Consider the following 27,647-nt stretch of genomic DNA (forward strand, 5'->3'; position numbering starts at 1 on the left):
CCCCAGGACGTACTGGTACGTCCTGTTGCGGGAAGGGGTTAAAAACACAATGCACCAAAAACGCAAGTTGCGTTGGGTTTTTAACATTAGAAAGTCCCATTGACAATTGGAAAAAAAAACCCGCAGCGAATTCGCAGCAGAAAACAAACGCTAGTGGGTAGTCACCCTTAGGGTTCATTCACATTAGCATTTATCCTTCATTTTAGCTTTTCATTTCTCTGTTCCGTTTATGGAGCAGAGAGACGTAAATAGACACTTCCGTTTTTCTCCAAATTGATTTCATTGGTTAAAAAAACAAAATGGAAACTCTTAGTTTGCTTCCATTCTGTTAGATTTCCATTTTTTGAATGAACAAATAGCAATTCAGTCTGTGCTATTTGTTTGTTTTAAAAAATGGAAACCTAAGAGAACGGAAAAGATCTGAAAGCTTTCCATTTGCTTTCCCTTTTTAATAAACCCCAAAATCAATGGTGGTGAAAATGGAGCTGTTTAGTTAGATTGTTCTGCTCCAAATACGGAACAAAGAGATGGGTCATTCCAGGACAAATCACCCAAGGGGTAACACCTGACCATTTCTGACGAAACATTGCACATGTGTTCATTACTAGAATGTACATAAAAATCTCAATTTTCAGACCCATCAGATCATAGGATCAAGAAATACAGGAGGGTCAATTTTCCAAAGGTCACCAAGAGCCATTATTTTTGATAAGTCATATTTTGGAAACTATTGGACTTATGAAGGTGTGCAAGATGTCATTCTCTTCATAATAATATGTATTTGTACAACATATTCCTGATAACACTGTAATTCCAATACAAGTTAAAGTAAAATTGGAACAAAAATTAAAGATATTTTGGAACTGAGCCACTCCAAAGAGAATACTGAAAAATACATGGAGTTTTTGTCCGTGACTACGCTGCATATCCGCAGACCCAAACTACAGTTAGTCCAGAAAGCCTTCATTTTTTTAAACATTTTATGTTGTAACCTTGTGCAAATAAAAAAAAAATCTAGTTTTTCCCATCATTCCACACTCAATACCCCATGATGACAGTGAGGCTATGGAGTTTAATTTCAAGTGTCATACAAAAATGTCTGAATACTTATGTCAATGCAAAATGTAAATTTTTCATTTTTTTTTAATTTACAAAGATTTATAATAGTCTGTCTTCACCTTGTTATTATGGGGTATTGAGTGCAGAATTATTAATTTGCTTGATTAATTGAATGTTTAGCTGAACACATTGCATGGCCAAAAGCAAAATTCTTACCGAATTCATGACATAAAGCATATTCAGGTGTATTTGGTTAGATTTGACACCACTAAAATGGATGTCAATATAAAGGTAATCACCATCTCTAAAGTGGCTCAGTTCCAAAAAAAATACTTACATTTTTGTTCCAATTATACTTTAACTTGTATTGGAATTACAGGGTTAGGAAAACTAAGTTATAAATCTAGAGGCAGAAGTTAAAAAAGATCTCCTGCGCTCAGGGTGCAACATCGTCAGTGTTGTGTTCTAAAGGTGACACTTACTTTAAAAGGTCAGGTAGATACCCATAGACACCCACCTCACACGGTCCAAGCTGCCAGAGTGTTGTAAACAGATGGTGGAGGAGTCCAATCCAATGAGGATTTGGGTAAAGTCCAATGTATTGGTAAAAACACAAGCAACATGGTTACAAATGCATAAGGAGATTGGCAGAGGTGCTTTTCTGAGAACCCGTTACTAAGTTGTAAATCTACATATTATTATGAAGAGAATGACATCTTGCACACCTTCCTATACCCAATAGTTTCTGAGAGGAGTTTTCCAAAGAGTTATCAAGAATCATGGTTCTCGGTGGCCTTTGGAGAGTTGACACTCCCTGTATTTCTTGACCCCATGAGCCAATGGGTCTAAAAATTGAGATTTGTATATACATTCTAGTAACAAGCAAAGTTTCATAAAAATCGGAGATGGTCAGGTCTTACACCCTCGCTAGTCACGTTTGATTGTTTGCATAGGAGTCATTCAATTCTACTTCCTACTCATATTTATCCATACCATCTTGGATAGCTCTAACTCTCAGACTCACTGACTGTTGTTTGCTAGACTATATTGTTTTTGTTTCCAGGTATATCAGCTTTATTCTAAAGCAACATTGATATAGTATTTGTACCTTTATTTGAATAATCTATAAAACTTTGTGCATGGACAAGTGTGTTGGATTTCGAGGGTAAAAAGTAGATATTTTTTTCTAATTTCATACAACCCCTTTAAGTTGCTAGATCTATTTTTAAAAGAAAAGTGGGTGTCTGTAAGATACATGAGTTGTCTTTTTCATTCTTTAGCTAATTTTAACTGTTATTCTGCAGACTAACAATGATGTGAGGTGAATTATTACTTCCAAGCCTATCACTTGTCACATATCCTCCCAGACAGTCTGTGCTTAATACGTTGATTATATCTTTCTTGAAACATGCATGTATTGTCAAAATTGAAATGTGTATTCAATGATGTGATTAAATGTAATATCTGCAACATTTTAAGCAAAGCAAATAAGCTCTAATATTAAAACAGTGAGACATCCCATTTCCCATAAGTGTATTTAGATTTTTAGAGTCTAAACAGAGTGGGTGCTTTGGAACTCTTTAGCCCTAAGGAATACACAATCTAAGAATTTAATCTATCACTAAAATGTGTTTATAGAGAGAAAAATGACAACTTTACATGATGACATAAATATGCAATATACATACAAAACGACTTAAGATAATCATGAACAACTTCCCAAAATCAAAGTTTTTTTAATGTTTTCCGTGATTGCTCTTAGGGGGTTTTAACAACACGGTTTGCATTACATCAGGGGTTCTATCATGATGTATGTCTGAATCCACAGAAGCAGAGTTCGTCATGGAACCATTACCACCACTGATGAAACCTGATGAAGGTCAATAGGTCTCCGTTGAAGCAACTTTTAGTTTGTTTCCAATAAGTTGAGCCAGAAAGCATTGAAAAAATATTGCAATTCCTAAATACTTTTTGTGGTATGGCTGGGTATCAATGACCTTGTAATCATGGGACACTATCATTACTAGCATTAATTAGGGGATCTGAGTGTGAATGTTGATTATATTCAAAAAAAATGGACACAGAGGTTTGAACATGGACACAGTATGCCCAACTTCAGAACATATTTGGCCTATTTAACTAATTAGTACAGTTCTCTCATATAAGTGCCCTGCAGTAGACAAATTCTTGAAGAACACCAAGTTACAATTATAAAATAAAGGCTATACCACAGTATTATATAATGTCTCATGCAATATTTTCACAGTAAATAAAATGCGTCATATTCTTTAATGTCACATAAATGTTCAATACCTCAAGGTTGAAGAGAATGTTGAAGTCTGGGATGCAGACATGTTTGTCCTCCATCTTTCTTCGCATGTTTTTGATAGCATGGATTGATGTCTCATAATACAGATGTGGTTTTCGGCATAAAGGAAAGTCTTTCACCCAGCTACAGCAGATCTCATGCAGCTTGCTGAATACTGCATGGGCCAGTTTCACAGTCTCTAGCTCTAAAAAGCAAGTATAAAAAGAGCTGGTTAAGTAAAAATTAACAATAGATATGATTACAACATAAAGACAAGAACAGGATTACAACATCTTCCAGTTTTTATAACCAAGTTGTGGTCAAAAATCACAAAGCAAAAAATAAACTATAGAGTTGCTTCCAAATCTCACAGGAAGCAATTAGAGCGCTCAACTCATATCCATTAATTACCATTATGCTCTAGGTCTACAGGTAATCCCAAATACCTAATTTTACCACCTTTTTCAGTAGCAGACTAATGAATCGATATTGACCTTAGGGCCCTTGTAGATGGGACGATTTATCGTGTGAATGAGAGAACAAGTGAACAATGTCAGAGTACACTCGTGCAGCCTGTTTATAGAGACAGATATATTGTTCCCTCATTCAAAAAAGGAATGGTTCATTCTTTCACATTTGCTGCTTCTCTGACTGGAATGAGAGAGGCAGAATGGTTATTTCAACGAATTGTCCACCATTTAGGCGGTTCTAATCAAGCTATTAGGAGGTGCTAGGAGCAATGATTATGTGAGGGCATGGATGTCACAGACAGACTACCAGTATAACGAAATTATTTGATCCTCCGACAAGTATAAGCAGATTCAACTGTTTCATTGTCCACCATCCAGACACAGGTGGCACCCTCATTACAGACCCCTGTCTCTGTTAGGACCATTTCCAGGTCACAGTGCCCATTACATGTCCTGACATTAAAACCTTAACACAGTTGCCCTTGTTTGCAGTGGTGTCATGAAAAAGAAACCTGAACTGCTATGGACTGGAACGGTATCATTTTTAATGACAAACCGAGCTTTTGTTTGGTAAGGCATTCAAGTTCAATATGGAGGCCTTGTGGTGAGTGCTTCAATCCTGTCTTTGCTGTGGGTGCAACACATTACCCCAAATGGTGGTATGATAATCTAGGAAGCTATCGCATAGGACAGTCAGGCACCCCTAATAGTGATACGAGGGACACTAACAGCTCAGTGATATGTGCCACAAACCCTGCGGCCACATGTGCTGCCAGCAAGGAGTTGCCTCTGCCAAGTTGCCACAGTTCTTTGGCCTGCTCGGTCAGCAGATTTATTGTCAATCGAGTTTTCATGGGACCAGCTGGGACGCCAGCTTCGGCAGTTGACAAATGTGCAGGATCTAGAGGCCTAAGTGCAAGACCTGTGGGCAAATGTGCAACAGGAGCCTGTATGCCTCTATGGATAACCATATCTCATAACGTATCCAGGTTAGAGGTGGCTCATGAGGGTACTAGAGCTTCCTTTGTACAGTTTGCCCCAATAAACGTATATTTTTGCTCTAATATTGTAATCACTTACATATATCATCATCGCATTCACACACAAAGTTTCATTCGATTCCAACAACTTATTTGTGCATTATATTTTTTTGCAAGTGAGTGTATATCTTGAAATGCTTTGAATTGACCAAAGACTAAATTTCCAACACCTCAACTTAGTTAATTTATTTGTCCCAAATGTAATACAAACTTAAAACCAGTCCATGTATTTGTACCTGCCACATCTGTTATTTAAATACAATACAATGTCACATACACCTACATCAAACAGTAAACGTTTTGACATTAAAAATATATAGCATTTTCTATTGTACATTACCATTTTATATTATAGTTTGACCTACTGATGCAATGCTAAATAAAGTCAATATGGGCAGAATTTTAAAATGTATTACACCTTCTAGGACAAGATAGAATTATGATGTAAAACATCAAACAAGTGAGCTTATGCCAGGAGGCATTTACGGAAAAAAAGGGAGTTTGGTACCATGTTAGCCAGTAGAGGAATGTGTGATTGTTCTCAGTGAGAGAAACCAAGTAATCTTATAGATATGATGCCTTTAAATGGCTAACAAAAATACATGATATTACAGCAAGCTTTCGGGTCTTTTATCAACCCTTCATCAGGCTAAAATGAAACTGGTCCGGAGCGGCACATATATAATATACAAATGCAGAGATGACAGCCCTCTTGATTGAAATGCAAATGTTCACATTCAGAAATTTGAGACTGTTTTGTAATTAAAACTTAAAACAACAGACAAACTGAGCTGCAAGATAAATACTTAATCGATAAATACTTAAACAGTCCACTGAGCTCAGGAATGTGACAGTTTTATGATTTGTCTTATCTCTCCTTCAACCTGCACATGGAAAGAGATGCAGCACCACCTATTGGATAGCAGCATTCTTACAAGTCAAGTTCTGAATACTTTCTTCTTCATAAATGTTCAGCAGTGTATGGAACCTATTGGCATCTGAAATATATATTAATATAGCCTCTGCAGCTATTGAATGCATGATCAGTATGTCTTGGTTAGCTGTTGGCCTTGATATCCTTCATAAAAGACGAGAGACATTGTTCTTATTGTAGCACATGAACTGCATCCTGCCTTGAAGTTGAGGTGAAGTGTTTTTCTTAACATGAAATTACTATAGAGGAAGGCGGTGCACTGTTGGAAGGTTCTAGTGAACTTTTGGATAAAGGAGACTAAGTACTCAGATGTTAACGAATGGAGAAGGTGCATAATACAGGTTCTGCAGTTGTTTGCTCCAGGAACTACATTTGGTACAGCTCTGCTTAGAACGACAGTATAAACATTTATTATTATGGAACTCAGAAGCCCAACACTGAAAATGGTAACTTGTCTACTGTTATGGAAATAAATCATATTCCAGAAGATTTCAGTGGTTTGCTCCAGATTGGTTATAATGAGAAGCTTCATGCATGAATATATGTATTTGAACTCATGGATGCTCTCCGTCAGCCTCCATACCCTTCTGGTTTATTTAAAGAAAGTACAATACAGTTATACTGAATATGACACCCCAATTACATGCATACCCCTCCCAACATCATAACAACTCATGATTGGCCTAGTATGTAATGACGCTAATGATTAACATATGTTTACGCCCCAGGTGTATGTTGCTATGTGAACATGTAATTCCTATATACCCAAGTAGCATAGACTTCATTATTATTCCAATCTGGACCAAGGAATCAAAGGAAGGAGATAAGGAGCAGCCCCCCCTCTTATGAGCGGTGGGCATTGCAGGTCTTTCTCATAAGAAGCACATCTGTAGACCTTGTTAAGTCCTAAGAAACTGTGTGTAGGAGTGCTGGAGATACTGCACAAGCAGGCAACACACACACAGTGTACAGTATTGAACCAGTTAACCATTTCACTGCTAGCTATTTTCTATGAAGGTGGATATATGTGTGTGCGTGTGTGTGTGTATATATATATATAATTTTTTTTTTTCCTTTTTTTTTTTTTTGCATAGGCTGATTTAAGTAACACATTTATATTATTACTACGACACTACTATTGTGGAGAACTGACTCATTAAAGCAATACATTCTTTTGTATTCAAAACTATCAAGATTGCAGACAAAGTTATATATGACTTTGTCTGCTATTGCCAATTTTCTTCTTGGAGAAGAAATACAAGACTGAGCTAACCTGAACCACAATTGGAGAAACACTGCCCCATGTGGTTGTCCAGGACTTTACTACTGATGACCTAACCTCAGAACAGGTTATCAATAATTGATTGGCGTGGCGTGCCACTTGGGATCCCTGCTAATTAGCTGCTGTCATAGTGTCAGAACCAGAAGCAGATAGCTCTGTCCCTAGTGCAGCCGCCTGGTTTGATATTGCAATTGTAGCTCCCACTAAATTCAATGGGAGCTGTGTCTGTATTCCCAAACTGGGCCACTGCAATATGGACAGAGCTATCTGCTTCCAGCTCTGTCTGCAAAGACAGCTGGCCCGATATCAGCTGATCACCAGGAATCCAAAGTGGCAGACCCCTAACAATTAACTATTTATTCAAAAGGATAGGTCATCAATAGTAAAGTCCAGGACAACCCTTTTAAAATGTTTAATTAAGACAACCATAGTCCATATCCCGAATGGACATCATAGAGGGAGCTCAGAGAGCTCCAGGTATCCCATAACTGATGATTGTAAGGGGTTAAAGGAGTAAAATTCTTGGCAATCACATGATTACCAGACTAGCCTCTGTTTAGAAAGGGTTTGTTTTACTGAGACAACCCCTTTAAGCTATTAGAGAGCGTTAGGGATGTCTACTCTCCCAGACCAGACTTCTTCATAGTCTGAGTCAACGCCATTTCCCATCACTGCAGTATGTGGAAAAAAATTGTGACAAGGAATCCAAGTAAGTTGTCATCTTTTAGAACCCTAAAAATTTCATCTTGCGCACCCTCTGTGGCCCCAGTTATAGATTCATCTGACCAGGTGATGTTTTTCCACTTCTCAGTAATCCAATTTTTGCTCTCTTTTACTACTGGATTCTTGTCTTTCTGTTACTTTTAGAAAGCTTTGGAACTGGAACTGGTCATCTGCTGTTATAGCCCATCCGTGGTAAGGAATGATAATCTGGGTGTTCATACACGTTAGTTGGAACATCTGCATTGTATTCAGCTGCAATTTGCTTGACTGCACATTGCCTGGTCCTCAGAATGATTCTTGATATCCTTCTTTGACCCCTTTCGTCAACAAGTGACTTACATTCACAGGATCTCTTTTGGCTGGATGTCTTTCCTTGATCACAGCATTCTTAGTATACTCTAGACACTACTTCATGAGAAAACTCCACAAGGTTAGCTAGTTTAGCACGGATGACAATACTTAGGGGAAGTTGCTCAGATCACTCAATTTTTCTCCTTCTAATGTTGATGCATACTGAAACTGATCCCCCTAAAATTTAACTTTCTCACTTGATTTTATACTGTGGTTTAGAATCATGTGTCTGGTTTCCATACAGGGAAAAGGCAGGTGTCTTTAATAAAGTATCCATTCATTGTATATCAACGAATTGTTGTACAAACTATTCCCTTATGTAAAAAATAGCATGCCTTGATATTCTCGGTGGGGTTCATACCTCATTTTCTATGTCCTTTGTTCTACTCTATCGTAGGAACTGAACCACAAAAATAACTGAAGTGCTGAATCTAACCCATGTCACGCAAGAATGGTGCCCAATGGACCCCATGCTGCCCAGAATTTTCTCTGCCAAAATATTGCAGCATGCTGCGCTATTTTGTCTGGGAATTTGTGCCAAGCCTACACCAGAGGCTATGAACCTCTGATACAGGTGTGAATAAAGTCTCAGCTTATTTAGTCATCGAACAAGAAAATAGAGAATCAAGAAAAGTCTAGAAAAAAAAATTAAACTTTTAATTTCAGCCCATAGCACTCAGCCCTACTCACACTATGAAACAATAACCATCTCAATTTAAAAAACAGTAAATGTAGAAAGAACATATTAAACCTGTTACATTTACCGTATATTCCGGCGTATAAGGCGACGGGGCGTATAAGACGACCCCCCCCAACTGTCGCCTTATACCCCCGGAATACGGTGTAAAAAAAAGCAGTACTCACCTCCCCTGGTGTTCTGCGGTGCTGCTGCAGGCTGTCGCTCACAGCCAACATTGAATGGCTGTGATTGGCTGACGCCCCGTGAGTTAGCCAATCACAGCATTAGCTTTCTGGAGGCGGGGATTTCAAGCCCTGCGTCCAGAAAGCAATGCTCTGTTGGGGACGAGGAGGGAGCAACAGGCTGCAGCAGCGCCGCAGAACACCGGGGAGGTGTTTGGGGTTTTTTTGACACTTTTTTTTTGTATAGCCGGCGTATCAGACGACCCCTGACTGCAGAGCAGATTTTTCGGGGTTTAAAGGTCGTCTTATATGCCAGAATATACGGTAACTATGAGAAATATATAAGGGGTGCATTCACATGTAGTTGATTTACTGCAGATTTTGGTGCAGATCTACAGCAGACTTCACAGTTTCAATTAAATTCAAACTGAAGAGATGATATCTTCTGCAACAAAATCTGCAGCAAATAAGCTACGTGAGAACGCATCCAAAAACTACCCTACCATTAAGTGCGTCCCAGGAAATCTGCCTCCTTTCTTCTTACAATTGTTAGGGCTCAGTCAGATGAGCGGATTTTTCATGCATGTGTAGGGGCAGGGAAAAAAAAAAGACGCACATTGTGTGTAAAAAAAAATCGCGTGACCAGGTACATTTGCACTCACATGTCCTATCTTTTACAGGTGCAAATTTTAAGTGCTTGTAAAAAATGGACGTGTGACTGCTTTCAAAAGCATTGGTTCTAATAGATCCGTTTTGAAAACGCACCTATACATGCGTGAAAAATTCGCTCGTCTGACTGAGCCCTTAGAGCAATAAATATGAATCCATTTTGTATCTTGTATTGATCTTGTATGCTTCAGCCTGTCATATCATATTGTTGACATTTTCCTTCACGATTTTCAGATGTACATTTAGTACACAACCTTCCTCGGTCAGTACATTCCGTTCTGTTCTGTACTTTGAGACAAGAGAACCAGACTACACAACCTTGGTGCTGTCAGTGCCTGTTCTCCATGAGAAGGCCATTTTACAGAAGTCTCTTGAGACATAGTTCCAACCAGCCTGAGAGATGTGCTGCCTGACAACCAAGACGTCATTGTTCTTGCTTAGTTTTAATAATCAGTGATATTAAATTAATTATAATAAATTATGATTCTTACAACTGAGGCATGTTTTAGCCTCGTTGCAAATGTTTTTTTTATATATATCAATCACCTCCGATGTGTGTGTGATTTGAGCTCAAATATAAACAATTGATTTGGATACTTAAAAACATACCAATTAGCAAATATTTATTTGCGCTAACACAATGCTGTCTCTGGCTGTCAGGTAACTGGATAGAGAAGGAGACTTCTTCCAATGCTCAGTCTGCAGTTGGAAATCAGGTAACTACACCTATTAATCTGCCCCTCTGTTGTCTGTCAGCCAAAATCGGGACAGATTCTGTGCAAGTTTTCTACAAACCTGTTTGCTATAGGGACATACAGAACATCATGCAGTTTGACAAAGACTCTAGAAAAGTTTATGTCTGGTTTACTATTGCTTCCTTCATTTCTAAGTTTAGTGCTTCTTTAAATGTAAGCCGTTATGTATGCAGAACATTACTGATCTGGAGTTATAAGAAGTGTCACTGTAAAAGCATGAATAGAGCTCTCCCAAAACAGAAAGAAAGGCTGATTGTATAATGTGTGGATGTGACCCTGACACCTCCTGCCAAGGACAGGCTTATGTACTTCTCTTATTCACAGTGGGTCCTTAACGTTAATCCATGTTTGCCACAACAACATATAATGTAATAATGAAGTTTATATCCTACTTCTCTATTGTTCGGATATTTGGAATGGGTAATTGCAATCTGTAATGAAATGGCAGATCCTTGAAATCTACCTTATTGTTGTATAATACCAGACATGAAATGTAGAGAGTGATTTTAAAGTGAATGTCATCAGAAAAGGTCTTATTGTTTTGTTTCTGTATATTGTGGCTGAAAGGTCACTTATACAATGAACAGCACAAGACTGGTGAAGCTTCTTCCGGTTCCAGAGCTGCGGCACCTGGGGCATCTGTGCCAGACTATAGGGGACCGTTGGCTGGTAAGTAGAGCTTATTTTTCATCTCAACCCACTCCCTGCCAATAGAAATTGTCTACAGTCAGAAAATCCCTTTATGGGTAACACTCACACGGGTGTTAAAAAAAATTGCACCCAAGGTTCTTGTCTCATCTGTGTGCTGTCCAATGTGTGGGAGATCACACATTGACATGTACTATTCTTGTCGGAAAGCCAGACAAATATAGGACATGATGCAATTTTTTACGTAGACTATTCATACGATTGAAAAAAGCTTGTGTGCATACACCCACTCAAATGAATGGCTACTATTTCTGTCTGATTCTCGGTTTGAAAATCAGACATAAAAAAGCCCCTGTGCATGTACCCGAAGACCACTTTCAGACTAGTCTATTCTTGCTCTGTACCAGGTCCGTGATTAGGAGACCGTAATATGGAGCTTATTTAAATCTATGAGGCTAAACACACTGCTAAACTCCCTCCAACCTCCCTTCTCTGGCCACTGTCATTGGCTCCCATAGGAGCCCATGCAGCGGCCGATGTATTCCGGCCGGAAAGATAGTTTCAAGACTATCTTTTCGGCCCGGCGTGAAAGCGCCAGGTGCTATATTGGCCAGGCCAGGTGCTTTCATGCTGCGGGAATACGGCCATGTGATCTGATGCATTGGAATCCAATGCATTAGATTGCACGTATATCGGCTGGCCGTGAAAACGGCGGCTGATATACGCTCGTGTGAAAGAGCCCTGAGATGTATTGCGCTTTTGTGGGGTTTGAAGTCTGGTACACCAATACCTCCATGCCTCCTATGTTTGAGTAGTGTTGAGTATTTGACTCTAGGACCCTTTCTCTGCCAAATAAATTTGGCAATAATACATTTCAATTTAGTAAAAATGTTTTGGGGGATCTCGATAGGTAGTATTTGCAGTAAGTAGAACATTTTCAGGAGGACCATCATTTTTGTTAGATTTTTTTCTACCAAACCAAGAAATGTGCAAGATTAAATCCTTTTCTATTTTCTCTAGTATGGGAATGAAATTCAGGTTGTAAAGATTGGAAATTTATGGGGCATTTTTGTCCCGAGGTATGTTATGTAAGTGCAGGTGTTTTTAAAGAAGATGTTTTGATTAATGTGGACCAGTTTGTCTTATTTATGTTTATATTGAATAGTTCAGACTTGGAAAAATGCAGTTTTAAATTAGGAATTCGGCTGAAGGTTTCAAATTCCTTTAGTAGTGTATTTGTAGGGGTTGATGAGAATTAATAACATGTCGTTTGTGAATGATACTACTTTATGTTCTCTCTGTCCACATACTAGGACCCTAATATGTTTGTTTTGCCTTATTCTTTCAGTGAAAACTTGCATGGAAAGAATAAACAAAAGTGGAGAGAGAGGGCGTGCTTGTATTGTACGATTGTTTATATTAAATTAGGGTGGAAGCGAACAGTTGATTTTAGCTGATGGTTCTTTCTATAAGGCCATTATCTTGTCAATATCGAGAAAATTAAATTTTTGAAAGCTCATTTTAAGAAAGCGCCAGTTCACCCTATCGAAGAATTTTTCAGTGTCCATAGTGAGTAGAGCCAATGGAGTTTTTGTATGATTATGATACCTGAAGGTAGTAAAGCCCATTTGCTCTGCATTAATTAGGTTGGGCAAGAGTGTTGTAATTCTATTTGCAAGGATCTTTGCGTAAAGTGTTAAGTTGTTATCAATTAATGAATTTGGTCTGTAGTTACTGCAAAGGGTGACGTCCCTCCCCTCCTTAGGGATAATCACAGAGTACAGATCCGCGCCACCACACATAAATCCAAGGTATCAAATGGGGGTTTTTATTACTCACCTCGTGCAAAGCGGGATCCCCATGTTTGGGGAAGTAACCCGCTTGCACCAATGATCCCCGTTAGCCTGTAGAACTAAAGATGTTTCTTTATGCAGGATCCCCGAAAATCCTTGGTCCAAGGAGATGCAGCAGTAGGAAAAACCCCAATGGGTATCAAACCAAACAGTGGGGGGAATTACAATATAAAGGAAGTAAAAAACTCCTTCTGCGCTCTTCTTAGGGGTCTTGCAGTCCAAAATAAGGAAACTACCAAGTCTCCACCATTTGCAGCAAGGTATATTTAATTGTACAATTTGTACATCAAATCATATAGATTTGCAACGCGTTTCGGCACTATTATAAGTGCCTTTTTCAAACATAACTATACACTGTCAATGATCGCTTTATATAAGGTTTACTTACATTCCACGAGGACGGAGTCCGGGGCTTGCAGTGTGGGACGCCGGTGTCTCCCTCGCTGAAGTCTACATCACGCGACGGGATTTTAATATGACGGCTCTAAGCTAGTGGAGTTACGTAAGTTACGTAGCTACGTAAAAAACTTGCGCAGTTTACGTATCTTTGTCCATGCGCATTGAGCTCCGAATACCGGCCGATGGAAGCACAATTACAACTCCGCTAGTTGCGGTATACCAAAATTAAGACAAATACAATACATATACTCTCAACACACTGATCATTATAATGTTAATACATATATATAAAGAAATTAAAAGAAGTCATTTAACAATATCTAAAAGTTGATTGCCATAAATGTACTTATAATGCATAAGAAGGGAATTAAATTAATATATATTTTTTTCTTAAAAGAGTACTTATAGATCAATCCTGAAAACAATCCCATTTCTATCCAGATAAATAATATACTATATATTCCTATCTAATAAATAATGTGTTTAACCAAAAAAAGTGTGTATGTGTTTCTGTTCTGGTGTGGATTTCTTATATTTTCTCTAACACTTCATTTAATCCAACAGGCACTAACGAGTTCATCCCGTAGATCCAAAAAATTTCTCTGGTTCTAAGTTTGGAAAAGGAATGAGTACGGATAAGGGAAATATGAGCAGTTAGAACGTCTTTTAGAAAGTGGTTAGTATTGTTAATGTAATTAAAATAATGATGAAAGTAATGGAAAACAGTGTTTTTAAAGGTTTAATAGTATATAGAACAGAATTCGTCTAGACCTGGGCTTTTACCCATGGGAAGAAAATTACTAGCGACTTTGATTTCTAACAGGGTGATTGGGTTGATTATTGATAGTTTTTGAGATTCTGAGATCTGTGGGTGCGAAATTGATCTAGAATTTTTTGGATTAAAAGAGGTCTGTGGGGATCAATGTTACACGGTTTATGTAAATTATATAGGTCTAAGTAATAAGTAAATATTTTTGTTATGTCTCCGGGGTTGTGGTGTAGAAGATCATTTTTATCTTTAATTTTGGTGATAAAGGTTCTGAAGTTTTGTTTTTTAATTAAGGCTGCAAGTCTTTTCCCACATTTGTCTGAGAATGTGTAGTGTTTGAATCTAGCATAGAAGAGATATTTCTCTGTTTTTAGGTTGAGGAGTTCTTTTAGTTTGATGCGGAGATCAAACAGTTCTTTTTTATGAGGGGTAAGTTTGCTTTTATGTTCTAAGGTTCTTATCTAATCTAGGAAGAGTGCATTCCTCTCTTTCTCTTTCCTTTTTCCTTCTCAAATAGATTTTAATTTGGAGGCCTCCAATTATTGCTTTATGGGCTTTCCACAGAATTGTGGGTTTTATTGGGTGTATTGTACATTCTTTAAAGTATGTTTCGATGTTTTGTTTGACAAATTCAATATCCTCTTTCTTTTTAAGGATGCTATTAGAGATGAGCGAGCATACTCGTCCAAGCTTAATACTCGTTCGAGTATTAGGGTGTTCAAGATGCTCGTTACTCGTGACGAGTACCACGCGATGTTCGGGTTACTTTCATTTTCTTCCCTGAGAAATGTACGCGCTTTTCTGGCCAATAGAAAGACAGGGAAGGCATTACAACTTCCCCCTGCGATGTTCAAGCCCTATACCACCCCCCTGGAGTGAGTGGCTGGCGAGATTAGGTGTCACCCGAGTATTAAAATCTGCCCCTCCCGCGGCTCGCCACAGATGCATTCTGACATAGTTCAGGGAAAGTGTTGTTGATGCCGGAGCTGCTATAGGGAGAGTGTTAGGAGTGATTTTAGGCTTCAAGAACCCCAACGGTCCTTCTTAGGCCATAGAAATCGCAGATCGTACCTATGTGCGATCTGCGATTTCTGTTCTCTTCTCTATATGCGCTCAATGGGGCCGGTGGCAGCAGCGCCGACCCCATTGAGAACATATAGAAGACAAATCATTCTTCTCTTCCACAGCTGTAACAGCTGTGGCAGAGAAGAACGATGTTTGCCCATTGAATTCAATGGAGCCAGCAATACAGCAGGTTCCACTGAAAGCAATGGGCTGCCGGCGATCGCGGGATGAATTGTCGGAAAGGGCTTAAATATATAAGCCCTTCCCTGCAATTCATCCAGAAATGTGTTACAATAAAAATATATACCGGCGTATAAGGCGACGGGGCGTATAAGACGACCCCCCAACTGTCACCTTATACGCCGGGAATACAGCAGAGCAAAGAATAAAAATCATTACTCACTTCACCGGGCGTTCTGCGGTGCTCCTGCAGGCTGTCGCTCCCTCCTGGTCCCCGGCAGAGCATTGCTTTCTGGACGCAGTGGTTGAAACCCCCACCTCCAGAAACACACGTGCCTTCAGTCAATCACAGCCATTCAATGACATCATTGTTATTGGCTGTGATTGGCTGAAGGCACGTGTGTTTCTGGAGGCGGGGATTTAAAGCCCTTCGTAGAGAAAGCAATGCTCTGCTGGGGACCAGGAGGGAGCGACAGCCTGCAGGAGCACCGCAGAACGCCCGGTGAAGTGAGTAATGATTTTTATTCTTTGCTCCGCTGTATTCCCGGCATATAAGGTGACAGTTGGGGGGTCGTCTTATACGCCCCGTCGCCTTATACGCCGGTATATATTTTTATTGTAACACATTTCTGGATGAATTGCAGGGAAGGGCTTATATATTTAAGCCCTTCCCGACAATTCATCCCGCGATCGCCGACAGCCCATTTCTTTCAGTGGAACCTGCTGTATTGCTGGCTCCATTGAATTCAATGGGCAAACATCGTTCTTCTCTGCCACAGCTGTTACAGCTATGGCAGAGGAGAACGATCTTTATGCTGACAGTGCGGGGGGGGGGGGGCACTCTTGCCGCTATTGTGGCTTAATAGTGGGACCTGGGAACTTGAGATGCAGCCCAACATGTAGCCCCTCGCCTGCCCTATCTGTTGCTGTGTCGTTCCCATCACTTTCTTGAATTCCCCCGATTTTCACAAACGAAAACCTTAGCGAGCATCGGCGATATACAAAAATGCTCGGGTCGCCCATTGACTTCAATGGGGTTCGTTACTCGAAACGAACCCTCGAGCATCGCGAAAAGTTCGTCCCGAGTAACGAGCACCCGAGCATTTTGGTGCTCGCTCATCTCTAGATGCTATCATTCAAAATTCAATTGGTGGGACATCTTTTCTTGGGTGATATGGCTCAATTTAAGAAAAAGGAGGCATGGTCTGAGAATAGTATTGAGTCATAATAGGTTTTAATCACTGAGCCAATTGAGGAGTGGGTTATAAAAATAAAGTCTATTCTTGAATATTTTTTTATGTACTGTTGAAGGAGAACTCTTTTGAAGAAGGGTTGGATATTCTCCAAGGATCAGCCAACGTGCATCTCCGACAGATTTAAATTTTTTTTAGTTTGGAGAAAGGTATTGAGGAGGAACCATTTGAAGTATCTTGGGAGGGTTGAAGGGTACATTGAAGTCACCATCCAGAATTAAGTGCCCCCTTTTGAAATGTTCTAGTTGGTCAAAGATGGAGATGAAAAAAATTAGCTTGGTTGACGTTTGGAGCATATATGTTTGCAAATGTAAGTTTTCTTTAAGAAAATGTATCATCCCTTTGTAACCGATTTAATGCTTATGGGTTGAAATGGTATTGCTTTACTCAAAGTAATTGGTAAACCTCTATGTTTCTGGAGGGGAGAGGAAGCATTGTACCAAGTTTTATTTTTGGTTACAGCTTGCATTTCTTGAAATGAGTTTACTGAAAAAAGGCAACATCAATTTTGTTCTTCTCCAAATAATGGGGTATTACATTGAATTAAGTAATGTGTAAGTTGGCCATTTAACTTGCTAGGTAGGAACGCTTATCATGCAGATAGTTTATCTAACAACAATGCTGATCCTAACAGGTTAAAACAAAACAATTAAGATAATTAATGACATTGTATATGTGGAAGAATTAAACAATTTTTGTTGTTTTGCAGCTGGACAAGAGAGTATGGACACCGTCTACTCCTGTCCAGATTCAAAAGCAAAAATCAAAGTTTGGAGGGAGGGATAGTGGATCACGGAGGATCCTGCAACATCCAGAATGTTAAGAACTAAGCAAAGCTGGATGGTTCAAGTCAGAGCAGGACTGGACTCCGGGCATAGTCTCAAACTATGGAAACAAGTTGTCAAAAAAGAAAACATGCAATGTATATCAATGAAGCTGAAATTAAGATTGATCTTTAGAGGTCATATTAATCATTTAGACAATGTGGGTTGTCCAAGGATCTCGGGTCTGCTGTGAATAATCCTTTTGGGGATTTAAAAGGTTCAGAATCCAATTGTTTTGCTTATTTTGGTTTGTTTGGGGTGACCTTGGTCCAGTTGTCTATTTTTGGAAGAGAGGGTAGGCCAATGGCGTCTTCTGCAGTTGTCCAATCTGGAATTTGGATATGTGACAGGTCAAGTTTGCTCAGTACCAGAGATAGATCTCCCAGTGATTTGATGTTCCAGGTTTTGTTGGAACTTGAGATAGCTAGGCCAAAAGGGTAGATAGTCATTTATAAGCAATTTTTTTTCTCCCAAGATTCTTGTGAGAGGTTTAAGTTGTCTGTGTAGATCAAGCGTGAATTTGACTATTGAAAATCTGAGGGAGGACGACTGGGATGTAGTTGTCTGGAATGGATTCTGTAATCCCTCTAATGTGAAGGTTGTCGAGTCTGGATTGGTTTTGCAGTTCATCGATGTGTATTTTATAGTCATACAATTCATTATGTTTGTCTATTAGGATTTCTGTAACTTTTTAGATTGGTTGCTTATTTTGGCGCATGAGTCTTCAAGAGTATGGACTCTAGTGAAAACTTCTTTAACTTCTTTTCTGAGTTCTAGAATTTCTTCTTTGACTATCTGAGTAAATTCCCTGAAGAGATCTTTAATGCAATGTTTTGTTTAGAGGGCTCTGATGTATTCCCTCAAATTCATATCGTTGGCTGTTTGTAAGTTATCTTCTAGGTCCCTTTTTTTGATCTGGAGGTGAGGTAGTAGAGATTTTGTTGTCATCGCCAAAGAGAAACTGTCTAAATTTGTTGGCATGTAAATTTTTGGAGGAACGTTTTTTAGATGATTTTTCAGTTTTCTGAGATTTCTTTAGTAACTTTGAGTCCTTGTTGCCCTCAACATTCAGGAGTTTAGAGGGTTTTTCCATATTGCCTGTTATAAATGTAACTAGATGTTAGAGTGGTCACATACTGATTGGAATTTTAGGTTAGAGTAATTCTCTTAGAGCAGAGCAGGTCAAGTGAGTTGATGGTCTTTTTAATTGAAGTATAGTACGTAATGTTCAAATGACAGAATTATGGGGACGTTCAAGGAGGGGAGTCCCCTTGTGATATCAATTCTGTTTGTATTTTTATTTATAGTAGTGGTTCAGGCTTAGGGTAGTTTGTCTTGAAGCGGGAGTTATACATAATTGAAAAGTGAGGGATAACACATAGACCAAGCTCTATCTGCTTCAAAAGGAGGTGATAATCTGTAATCCCAAAATTTGAGCTGCGCTTACATCAGTGTCCATTACTCAGGTTGTCTATGGGGAGCTCTGTTTGTACCAAAAAGATGTGGTGAAGTGTAATCGCTAAAGCGGAGCTGCGCTCATAACAATGTCTATAATATAGGTTATTGGTGGAAAGGACAGGCACAGCCAGCGGTCCGAGAGATTCTATGTTGCAAAGTGAGGAATACAACGTGGATTGAACTCTATATATCTCATAAAGATGTGATAATTTGTAATCACAAGAGCTGCATTGCACTTACATCAATGTCTATAACTCAAGGCACATCCAGTGGTCCCAGAAGTTTTGTGTTGCAAAATGAGAGGCAAGACGCAGAACGAGCCTTAATTGATCGAAGAGGATGCAGTGATCTGTTGTCACAAAAACTAAGCTGCGCTTACATCCATGTCTATAATTTCGGTTCTTTGTGGAAAGGACAGGCACATCCAGCGGTTCCCGAGATTCCAGATTGAAAAGTGAGGAATAAGACATAGACCAAGCTATATTTGACCAATAAGGATGTGGTAATGTGTAATGACAAAAGCTGCGCTTCACTTACATCAATGTCTATAGCTCAGGTTGTTTGTGGAGAGGATAGGCACAGACAGCGGTCTCTGAGGTTCTGTATTGCAGAGTGAGAGATAAGAGGCTGATCCGAGCTCTAATTGATCCGAGAGGATGTGACAGTCTGTAATCACAAAAACTGAGCTGCACTTACATCAACGTCTATAACTCAGGTTGTTTATGTAAAAGACAGGCACAGACTGTGGTCCCAGCGATTCTGTATTGCAAAGTGAGGGATAAGACATAAGGATGTGACGGTCTGTAATTACAAAATCTGCGCTGCACTCACAAAAAAGTCTACAGCTCAGATTGTTTATTGAATCATGGAATCATAGAATAGTAGAGTTGGAAGGGACCTCCAAGGTCATCTGGTCCAACCGCCTGCTAAGTGCAGGATCACTAAATCATCCCAGGCAGATATTTGTCCAGCCTTTGTCTGAACACTTCCATTGAAGGAGAACTCACCACCTCCCGTGGTAACCTGTTCACCTCATTGACAGAAAGTGTCTTCTAATATCTAACCTGTTTCCTTCCTTTCAGTCTCATCTCATTGCTTCTAGTCTTTCCTTATGCAAATGAAAAGGACAGACACAGTCAGCAGTCCCAGAGGATCTTTTTGTGGTCTCTGAATTAACCCAGGTGTCTGGATCCCCAAGCAGCGGTGGACTTATATTTATATATAAAGTTCAGCCTCCCTCACCAGCAGAACACATGGGCACAGAAGTAAGGGCTTGCAGACCAATTTAGCATGTAATTATCCTGTGTAGGGAAAGAAGAGGCCGGACAGGCTGTGTCTGCAGCAGACCTGCCACAGCGGCTGGAGATACCCTGGCTGCCATCTCTCTGGCCACCGGTGGGTATATCGGACGTTCTGGAGGAGGACCGGGCAGGGTCCAATGGGCTCTTGATGTCTCTCAGTGTCTCAGTGTGAGAAAAGCCTACCGAGATTTTTGCTGTATTGCTGTGTGGAGCTCCAGGTGCAGGCGTCCGCACAGTTCAGATGCTACCCATGCCCCCCCCCCCCCCCTCTGTATTTTTATTATTTTCTACTGGACAAATAGAGATCACTATTTGCCCAGTAGAAAAGAAAATAATGCAGAAGCAAATATAGATAAAAAATTGATGGCATACGGATGTAATGTCTTTTTAAACCTGTCCATAAAACGGATTTGTATTATGAATGTATTTTTATACACTCCTCTGAAACTAGGCTACATCTAGTTTTTATGTTAAACATATTTTCTTCAAATGTTTGCTGAGTTATTCTTATTTCTTTTTTAATCTTCTATATAAATTAAAGAAACTTCTAATATCTTACAAATTTCATTCTGGCCACAAAGCCTCACAATAGTCTGACTCTTCCTGTTTTGTTTGGCAGTTTCATGGACTACAGATACAATAAACCAGAGGGGGCTTCTTGAATTCTATGGGAAACTGTTCTAGGCATGCTCTGATACATGTGCAGTGTATGCTCCCTCTCTGAACCCTTTACATGCTACAATCAACATTGGGTTCTTCGTGATCCCCCCTGTTCCACGTGAAATTTTTTCTTTAAATCGCACGGTATGGATTGGGAGCTTTAAATGACATCAATTGACATCTGTTCCTTCACACAAGTGAAAACAATTAAAGGTCACATGACACTGAAGTGTTCAAAACTGGCAGCTCCAAGAAAAACTAATGTAAAGCACATATAAAGTCATTGTGAAATCGATCAGTTTTCCACTGACCAAAATTGCACTGGCCTACGTAAATATTTTCAATAATTCAGAGCTCTGTTGCCCAGTGTGTTTAAACACAACTGAGAAGAATGCTGAGCACAGAGGCAATTCGTCTCTCTCCTAATAACTTTGCTGTATTTTATTCCAACAGTCATCAGTTTAAGGCCTTATTCACAAGTGTGGAAAACTGACCAATTTCACTGCAAGTTTTTCTTCCTTTTAAATAAATTTTATTAAAATTTTTGTGTTTTTAATGTTTTGTACATCCGTGACCAAAAAAAATGGATAGTGGCCCAATTGATATTATTTAAGACTCCCATTGAAGTCAATGGGTGAGGGAAAATAAAACAGAATGCATTTGCATGCTATGCGAGTGCAACCCATTTTTTTTTTTAAATGCACCTATTGACTTGAATGGGAAATTCTGCTCCAAAAATTACACCAGATTAGGCAAAATACTGAGTTTTGTTTTTCACTGACTATGAAAAAAAAATAATCACACATGTAAATAAACACATCGACTTTAATGGGTGCGAGTTGTTTCCAGGTTCTGTCACTTTCAAACTCTGATGTTAAAATGGTCCTTGTGAATAAGCCCTCAGACTGGCATACAAAACACCAGTGTTAATAAATCTCCCATGATATATGATGCTACATTTACCTATTTAAGCCACAATATACTTTAAACGAGATCCAAATTCAGTGCCGGCATAAGTAAACAGATGAACAGTTATTGTAGCTCAAGAGATGAAATTATGTTTCACTTGTACATCTCACTGAGTGAGAGAAGAGCACTTCAAGTCTGCCATGGTATAAATACCAGGCATGTCTAACAAGGGCTGAAGTGCATCAGTGCAGCCAACTAGTTGATGAAACTTAGCTGCTTGCAAAGCCCTCTATTATTAAGTGCTGGCACGTTGTTTCCAAATCCTTGTGACTATATAAATAGTTCATCTCCAGAATATTCTGCCTTCGAATTGTGACTCTGGGCTTCTCTTTGGTGTCCATTATTTTTCTGGCTTTTCTCGTTACTATCCTTGTTTGTTTTCTCTGTTGCCAAACATCTCAACAAAAGTTCAAAGACATCAATTAATCTCTTGTCCCCCTTTATTATCCAGCGTGCATAACCATGAAAGCCGAAAATATGATAGTCTGGATGTTTCTAACCTTTGCTTGTAGAAGCCGAAATTTCACCTTTTTACACAACATAAGTTTAAAGACATAAGAATATATTGACAATTCGGTGCTATCATTCCTATGGTCAATAGGGAGTGTCCCTGTATGACTGTTGAGCGCAGAAGCCATCAATAGCCGTCCCAGCGATAATCATTCCTGCGCTTTTACATAGGAGTGGTCATCGCCCAGTGAATAGAGGTGGAGCGGGCTGGAGATTGTTCTGCCCTATCACCTCCATTCACAGTAAACAGGCAGTCATTCATAAACGGTCAACTGCCTCTTTACACAGGAAGTCAGCGATCCCGTGTTTTTTTTTTATGCTAACGAATAGCGAATGAATAATGAACACATTTTGAGCGATGTTCTCCCCGTCTAAATGGCCCATTAGGCAGATGATCACTTGATTTTCATGCCTGAATAAAGTGAATGACAAACAAAAAATGAACAAATTATCGCTCGTCCTTCGGTCGCTCGCAGTGTTTACACAGAATGATTATCATTCAGTTTTGCACAATCCAGCGATAAACTGAACGATTATCATTTGCATATACGAGCCGTAATACACAGGGGTGGCAGGTTAAATATATTAAGGGACAACACTCCCGTTTTTGACCATGTGTTACAGTGAAATGTGAGCTGCTTCCAGCTGTACTGTCCCTGACTATGATGGTCTGTAGATGCACCCCAAATAAAGGCCATGAAAAGAAGAGCAAAAAAAGTTATGTTTACTTGTTTCAAAACTTGACAGTTTCTCATCTGCATCACAGAGGCACTTGAACAGTTATTCCTGGTTGTGGCTATAGAACCCTCTCTCCCGCTTAGTCAATGTTAGTGGTTCTTGGTTATTTGTGGTAATGGCTGTTACTCACACACTACTCAGATCTTCTCCACAGCTAAGATCACAGGTCGACTGGTCCCGGCTAGTTCTCTGCACTTCACTGAGACTGTTCCTCTTCACTTTCTTGCAGAGTCACTCCTACCTATCTTCAATGTCAGGTTGAGCACCCAAGTGCCGTAGTATAAATCTAGCCTTCTGCTCCTGATGTCACACTTCCTGGCGGACAAGCGGTGGTAGTTGTACATTTAGGCTGTTCTGTTGGAATTAACCATTAGGCCACATTTCCAGGCCTAGTCTGTCTTAGTGCAGATTTGACTACTTTTAAAGTTTGCTCTACTCAGGGCCTCAATTGCTGCAGTTCAGACTAAAACTTTTACTCCTCCCCCCTGTTTGCATAGACTAGAAGAACTCCCTAACCTGGTTTACAGCACAGAAAGAGAGACGGCCACCACCCTAACATTGTACACAGATATGTAAATCATTAATAAAAATAGTGGCATCTAGTGGCCAAAATTAGCATGGCAGGAATGTAGCTACTTTATATATCCTTAACCCAGGGGCGTAACTGTAGAAGATGCAGGGGATGCGGTTGCACCCGGGCCCAGGAGCCTTAGGGGGCCCATAAGGCCTTTCTTTTCCATATAGGGAACCCAGTACTATTAGTAAAGCATTACAGTTAGGGGCCCTGTTACAAGTTTTGCATCGGGGCCCGGAAGCTTCAAGTTACACCTCTGCCTTAACCCTCGACAAGCCTTCTACTCCTTACATCCCCACACAGTCTGACACTTTTACGGGGAATACAAGTACTTACTGCTAGGATAAGTGACTGGTCTTCTTTAACCCCTTCCCGCTGCAACCATTTTTAGTTTTCATTTTTTCATACCCACTTTCAGAAAGTCATAACTTTTTTATTGTCCTGGGACATAACCACTAGGGCTTGTTTTTTGTGGGACGAGTTGTATTTTTCAATAATACCAATTAATTTATCATTTTAATGAGTTTTTAAATGCTTTTTATTCATTTTTTTTCTTGCAGACATGGTGACCAAAAAATTCTGCCATTATATGTTTTTCTCACAGTTTACCACACAGGAAATGCTGTGTGATATTTTAATAAAACATGGCAATACCAATTATGTTCATTTTGTGTTTAGGAAAAGTGTTTGCTTTTAACCACTTTATGACAGCATCATGTAACTATAAGCAATGCAGTTGTGAAGGGTATATGGAGTAGGCTCAGGAATTGAGTCCGCTCCATTCCCGGTATGGCTATTAGCTGTTTTTGACAGCTGACAGCCACTAGGAACTGCTGCGGTAGGAGTTAACTCCGATCTCAGCAGTTAACTATTTAGATGTCATCACGGAAACTGACCGCATATCTAAACAGCCAACCAGAGGGGATCTCTTCTCGCACCTCATCATCCTCTACGGGATGCAATTGCAAGGTGCTGATAAGTTAACATGGCAGCTTTGGAAGCCTTCATGGGTAGCTATTATGTATTATATTGTGCATTTAATGCCTTCACATTAATTCCCTGACACAGCAAGGGACTAAAAGACTATTCACACAGGAGTTTCTCATTGCTGTGCAGTCCGTGTTTGCAACAGGCTGCACACAGACAGCACACTGGGCCATTACAGTGAATAGGGCTTTGCAGACATGTGACTTCTTAGGCCTTAGTCACACGGGCATTTTTTTTGCGCAATTTGCGGATCGCATGATTGATGCGCATCCGCAAATCGCGTGACCGGGGCCCAAAAATCGCCTGAAAAATCTGCTCCTAGCTGCGTTTCATTAGAAGCGGGCCGGAGCTGTCCAGCGCATTGAATTCAATGGAGCCGGCAATACAGCCGGCTCCATTGAAAGCAATGCGCTGCGGGCGAGCGCGGGATGAATTGTCGGGAAGGGCTTAAATATATATGAATTCATGAATGGGTGTGAGTGAGACCTGCCTCTGATTGGCTTAGCGATGAGCCAATCAGGGGCAGGTCTGACTCACACCCCCTTCACACCCACTGCAGGCCGGCCGCGCTGAACTCCGTCTGCCGGGACAAGGTGAGTATATATACAGTATATATATTTTTTTTTTTTACACATTTCTGGAAGAATTGCAGGGAAGGGCTTATATATTTAAGCCCTTCCCGACAATTCATCCCGCGATCGCCGGCAACCCATTGCTTTCAATGGAGCCAGCTATATTGCCGGCTCCATTGAATTCAATGGGCAAACATCGTTCTTCTCTGCCACAGCTGTTACAGCTGTGGCAGAGAAGAATGATTTGTCTTCTATATGTTCTCAATGGGGTCAGCACTGCTGCCGCCGGCCCCATTGAGCGCATATAGAGAAGAGAACAGGAATCGCAGATCGCAGATAGGTGCGATCTGCGATTTCTGTTCTATAATTTATCGGACGTGCGCATAAAAAGCGCTCATGTGTCCGATACCATTGCAAAGCAATGGTTTTTAAAAATCGCCGGACGCATGCGCATATCGCGCGAAAAAACGCCCGTCTGACTAAGGCCTTACAAGGACTAATGGGCCATGTAAAAAGAGAAATCATAACATCCTATTCTGGGATGTCAAAAAAAAAATGGATGACACACAGAAGTAAAAAATAGACAAATGGAAAGGATACAGATGCAACACTGACATACAAACTGATTAAATCCGTCAAATTTTTACAGACCAAGCGTAAAGTGTTATTGGCCAGGATCAGGATTAACTCAGATCCTAACCATTATGGCAGGCTGTCAGCTGTGTTTTAAGGGGTTGTTCCATTAGTGTATGAAATTACAGGTTTTATTGATTGGTGGGGCCAAATGCTTAGACATCCACTGATCTCAAAAATGGGGGACCTGTGTCCCCTATATTTCTTAGTGCAAGATCGCTTATTCTAATTTTCTGAATGGTGGCTCCATTTGTCTCAATGGCACAGACAGATAGTCAAGTCTCTCTCTGTTTGCCCCACTGTCAGGAATATGCTGACTGTGTGATAAGACTCTACTTTGCTTCTCTCAGACATGCATGAACTTAAAAGTTATCTTCTGTCCTGGACAAAGAGCTAAAGTCCATGTTAATGGAGTATCCAGAAAGAGGTATTTATGGTTGTATAAGAAAATGAAGATGTGTATGTTTTAAGAGAAAGTTAGCAAAAAATGAAGAGTTATGTTATCATGTGTCTGGTAGGAGGATAAGATGTGTATGTTTTAGATAAAGACTGCACACAAAGTATTATGCATCTGGTAGGAAGATTAGCATCCATGGTTGTATAATAAAACGCAGCTGTATGTTTAGATTAAGTTTACACTCAATATGTTTGTTACTCTATCTCATGACAGAATATGACATCATTCTGTCATGAAGACTAAAAAATCGACACATTGACATTTTGTGCTAAGATAGTATAAAAGTTCTACTTTTTGGAAGAAAGACAAAAGCCATTCAGACAAGTGAGGGGACACCCTACTTGTCGATCCAGTTTCCTGGAGAAAATTTTTCTGCCTTGGCGCCGTTTGCAAAAGGGCTTCTCCGGCTGCTGTAATGCAAGTCAGATGATGCTACTTTACAGTGATGTGATGAAAATTCCTGAAGAAGGTTCTCTGTCAAGTCAGATGGTGCTAGCTTCCAGTGATGTGATGTGAGTTGCAACCTTTATATATAGATAATAATGTGATGTAATTTGCAATCTTTATACTCTGTGATGTGATGTAAATTGCAACCTTTATCTGTTGTATATAAGTATAATAATTTACAGTTATTCATCACTTAATTTGAATAAGCTATTATTGTTAAACCTTCCATATGTCTTTCAAGCTGTATCCGAACCAAAGTGTTGCTCCTTGTAGTAAAACACCCACTAAAAATGAATGGAGAGGTGCCACACGTGTGCAACCAGCAACCCATTTACTTCAGCATTCAGAAAATTGGAATAAGCGATCTTGCACTAAAAAAAAGGAGGGGGACATGGGTTCCCTGTTTTTAGGATTGGTGGGGTCCTAGCAGTCAGACCTCCACAATAATTTCATACACTAACCTGACAAGCCCTTTAACAGCTGGCAGTCGCCACTTATGGAGCAATCTTGACTCTTGGGTCTATATTTGAAGAGGTAAAATCTACAGCATATGTCAACTCTGCTGCTCTTTATGTGCGGATTTTTCCTGCAGCATATCGTAAGATTAGTTAAGATCTCATCTACATGACTTGTATTGCAAATGCTGCGGATTTTTCATGTGGTAATTCTGCAAAGAATGTGCTTATCCATGGACAGCATATGGCCACATTATAGCCTATAAGGCTATACACATGGCCTTTTTTTCACATGGATCCATGGTCCATGTGAAAAATCTCATGGCATGTCCTATTCTTGTCCGCTACAGAGAAATTATAAATTTATTGCTAGCTTACTCCACAAATTACAGCTGATCTCCTGGCGCAGGATAGCCTGTGTTCAGATTATTGATGGACCCTTC

At 39.8% G+C, this 27,647-nt stretch overlaps 1 protein-coding gene across 1 annotated transcript in view; it reads right to left on the reverse strand.

The window, feature by feature from the left end:
* The window catches only part of PPM1E (protein phosphatase, Mg2+/Mn2+ dependent 1E), a 216,996-nt gene that overhangs the window by 32,514 nt on the left and 156,835 nt on the right, over positions 1–27,647 (reverse strand). Inside the window, exon 3 of the mRNA XM_066575854.1 lies at positions 3,373–3,572. Within this exon, the coding sequence (XP_066431951.1) occupies positions 3,373–3,572 (200 nt within the window). The remainder of the gene's footprint in view (positions 1–3,372; positions 3,573–27,647) is intronic.

This window comes from Eleutherodactylus coqui, chromosome 1 (genome assembly GCF_035609145.1).
Source record: "Eleutherodactylus coqui strain aEleCoq1 chromosome 1, aEleCoq1.hap1, whole genome shotgun sequence".
NCBI classification, from domain to species: domain Eukaryota; kingdom Metazoa; phylum Chordata; class Amphibia; order Anura; family Eleutherodactylidae; genus Eleutherodactylus; species Eleutherodactylus coqui.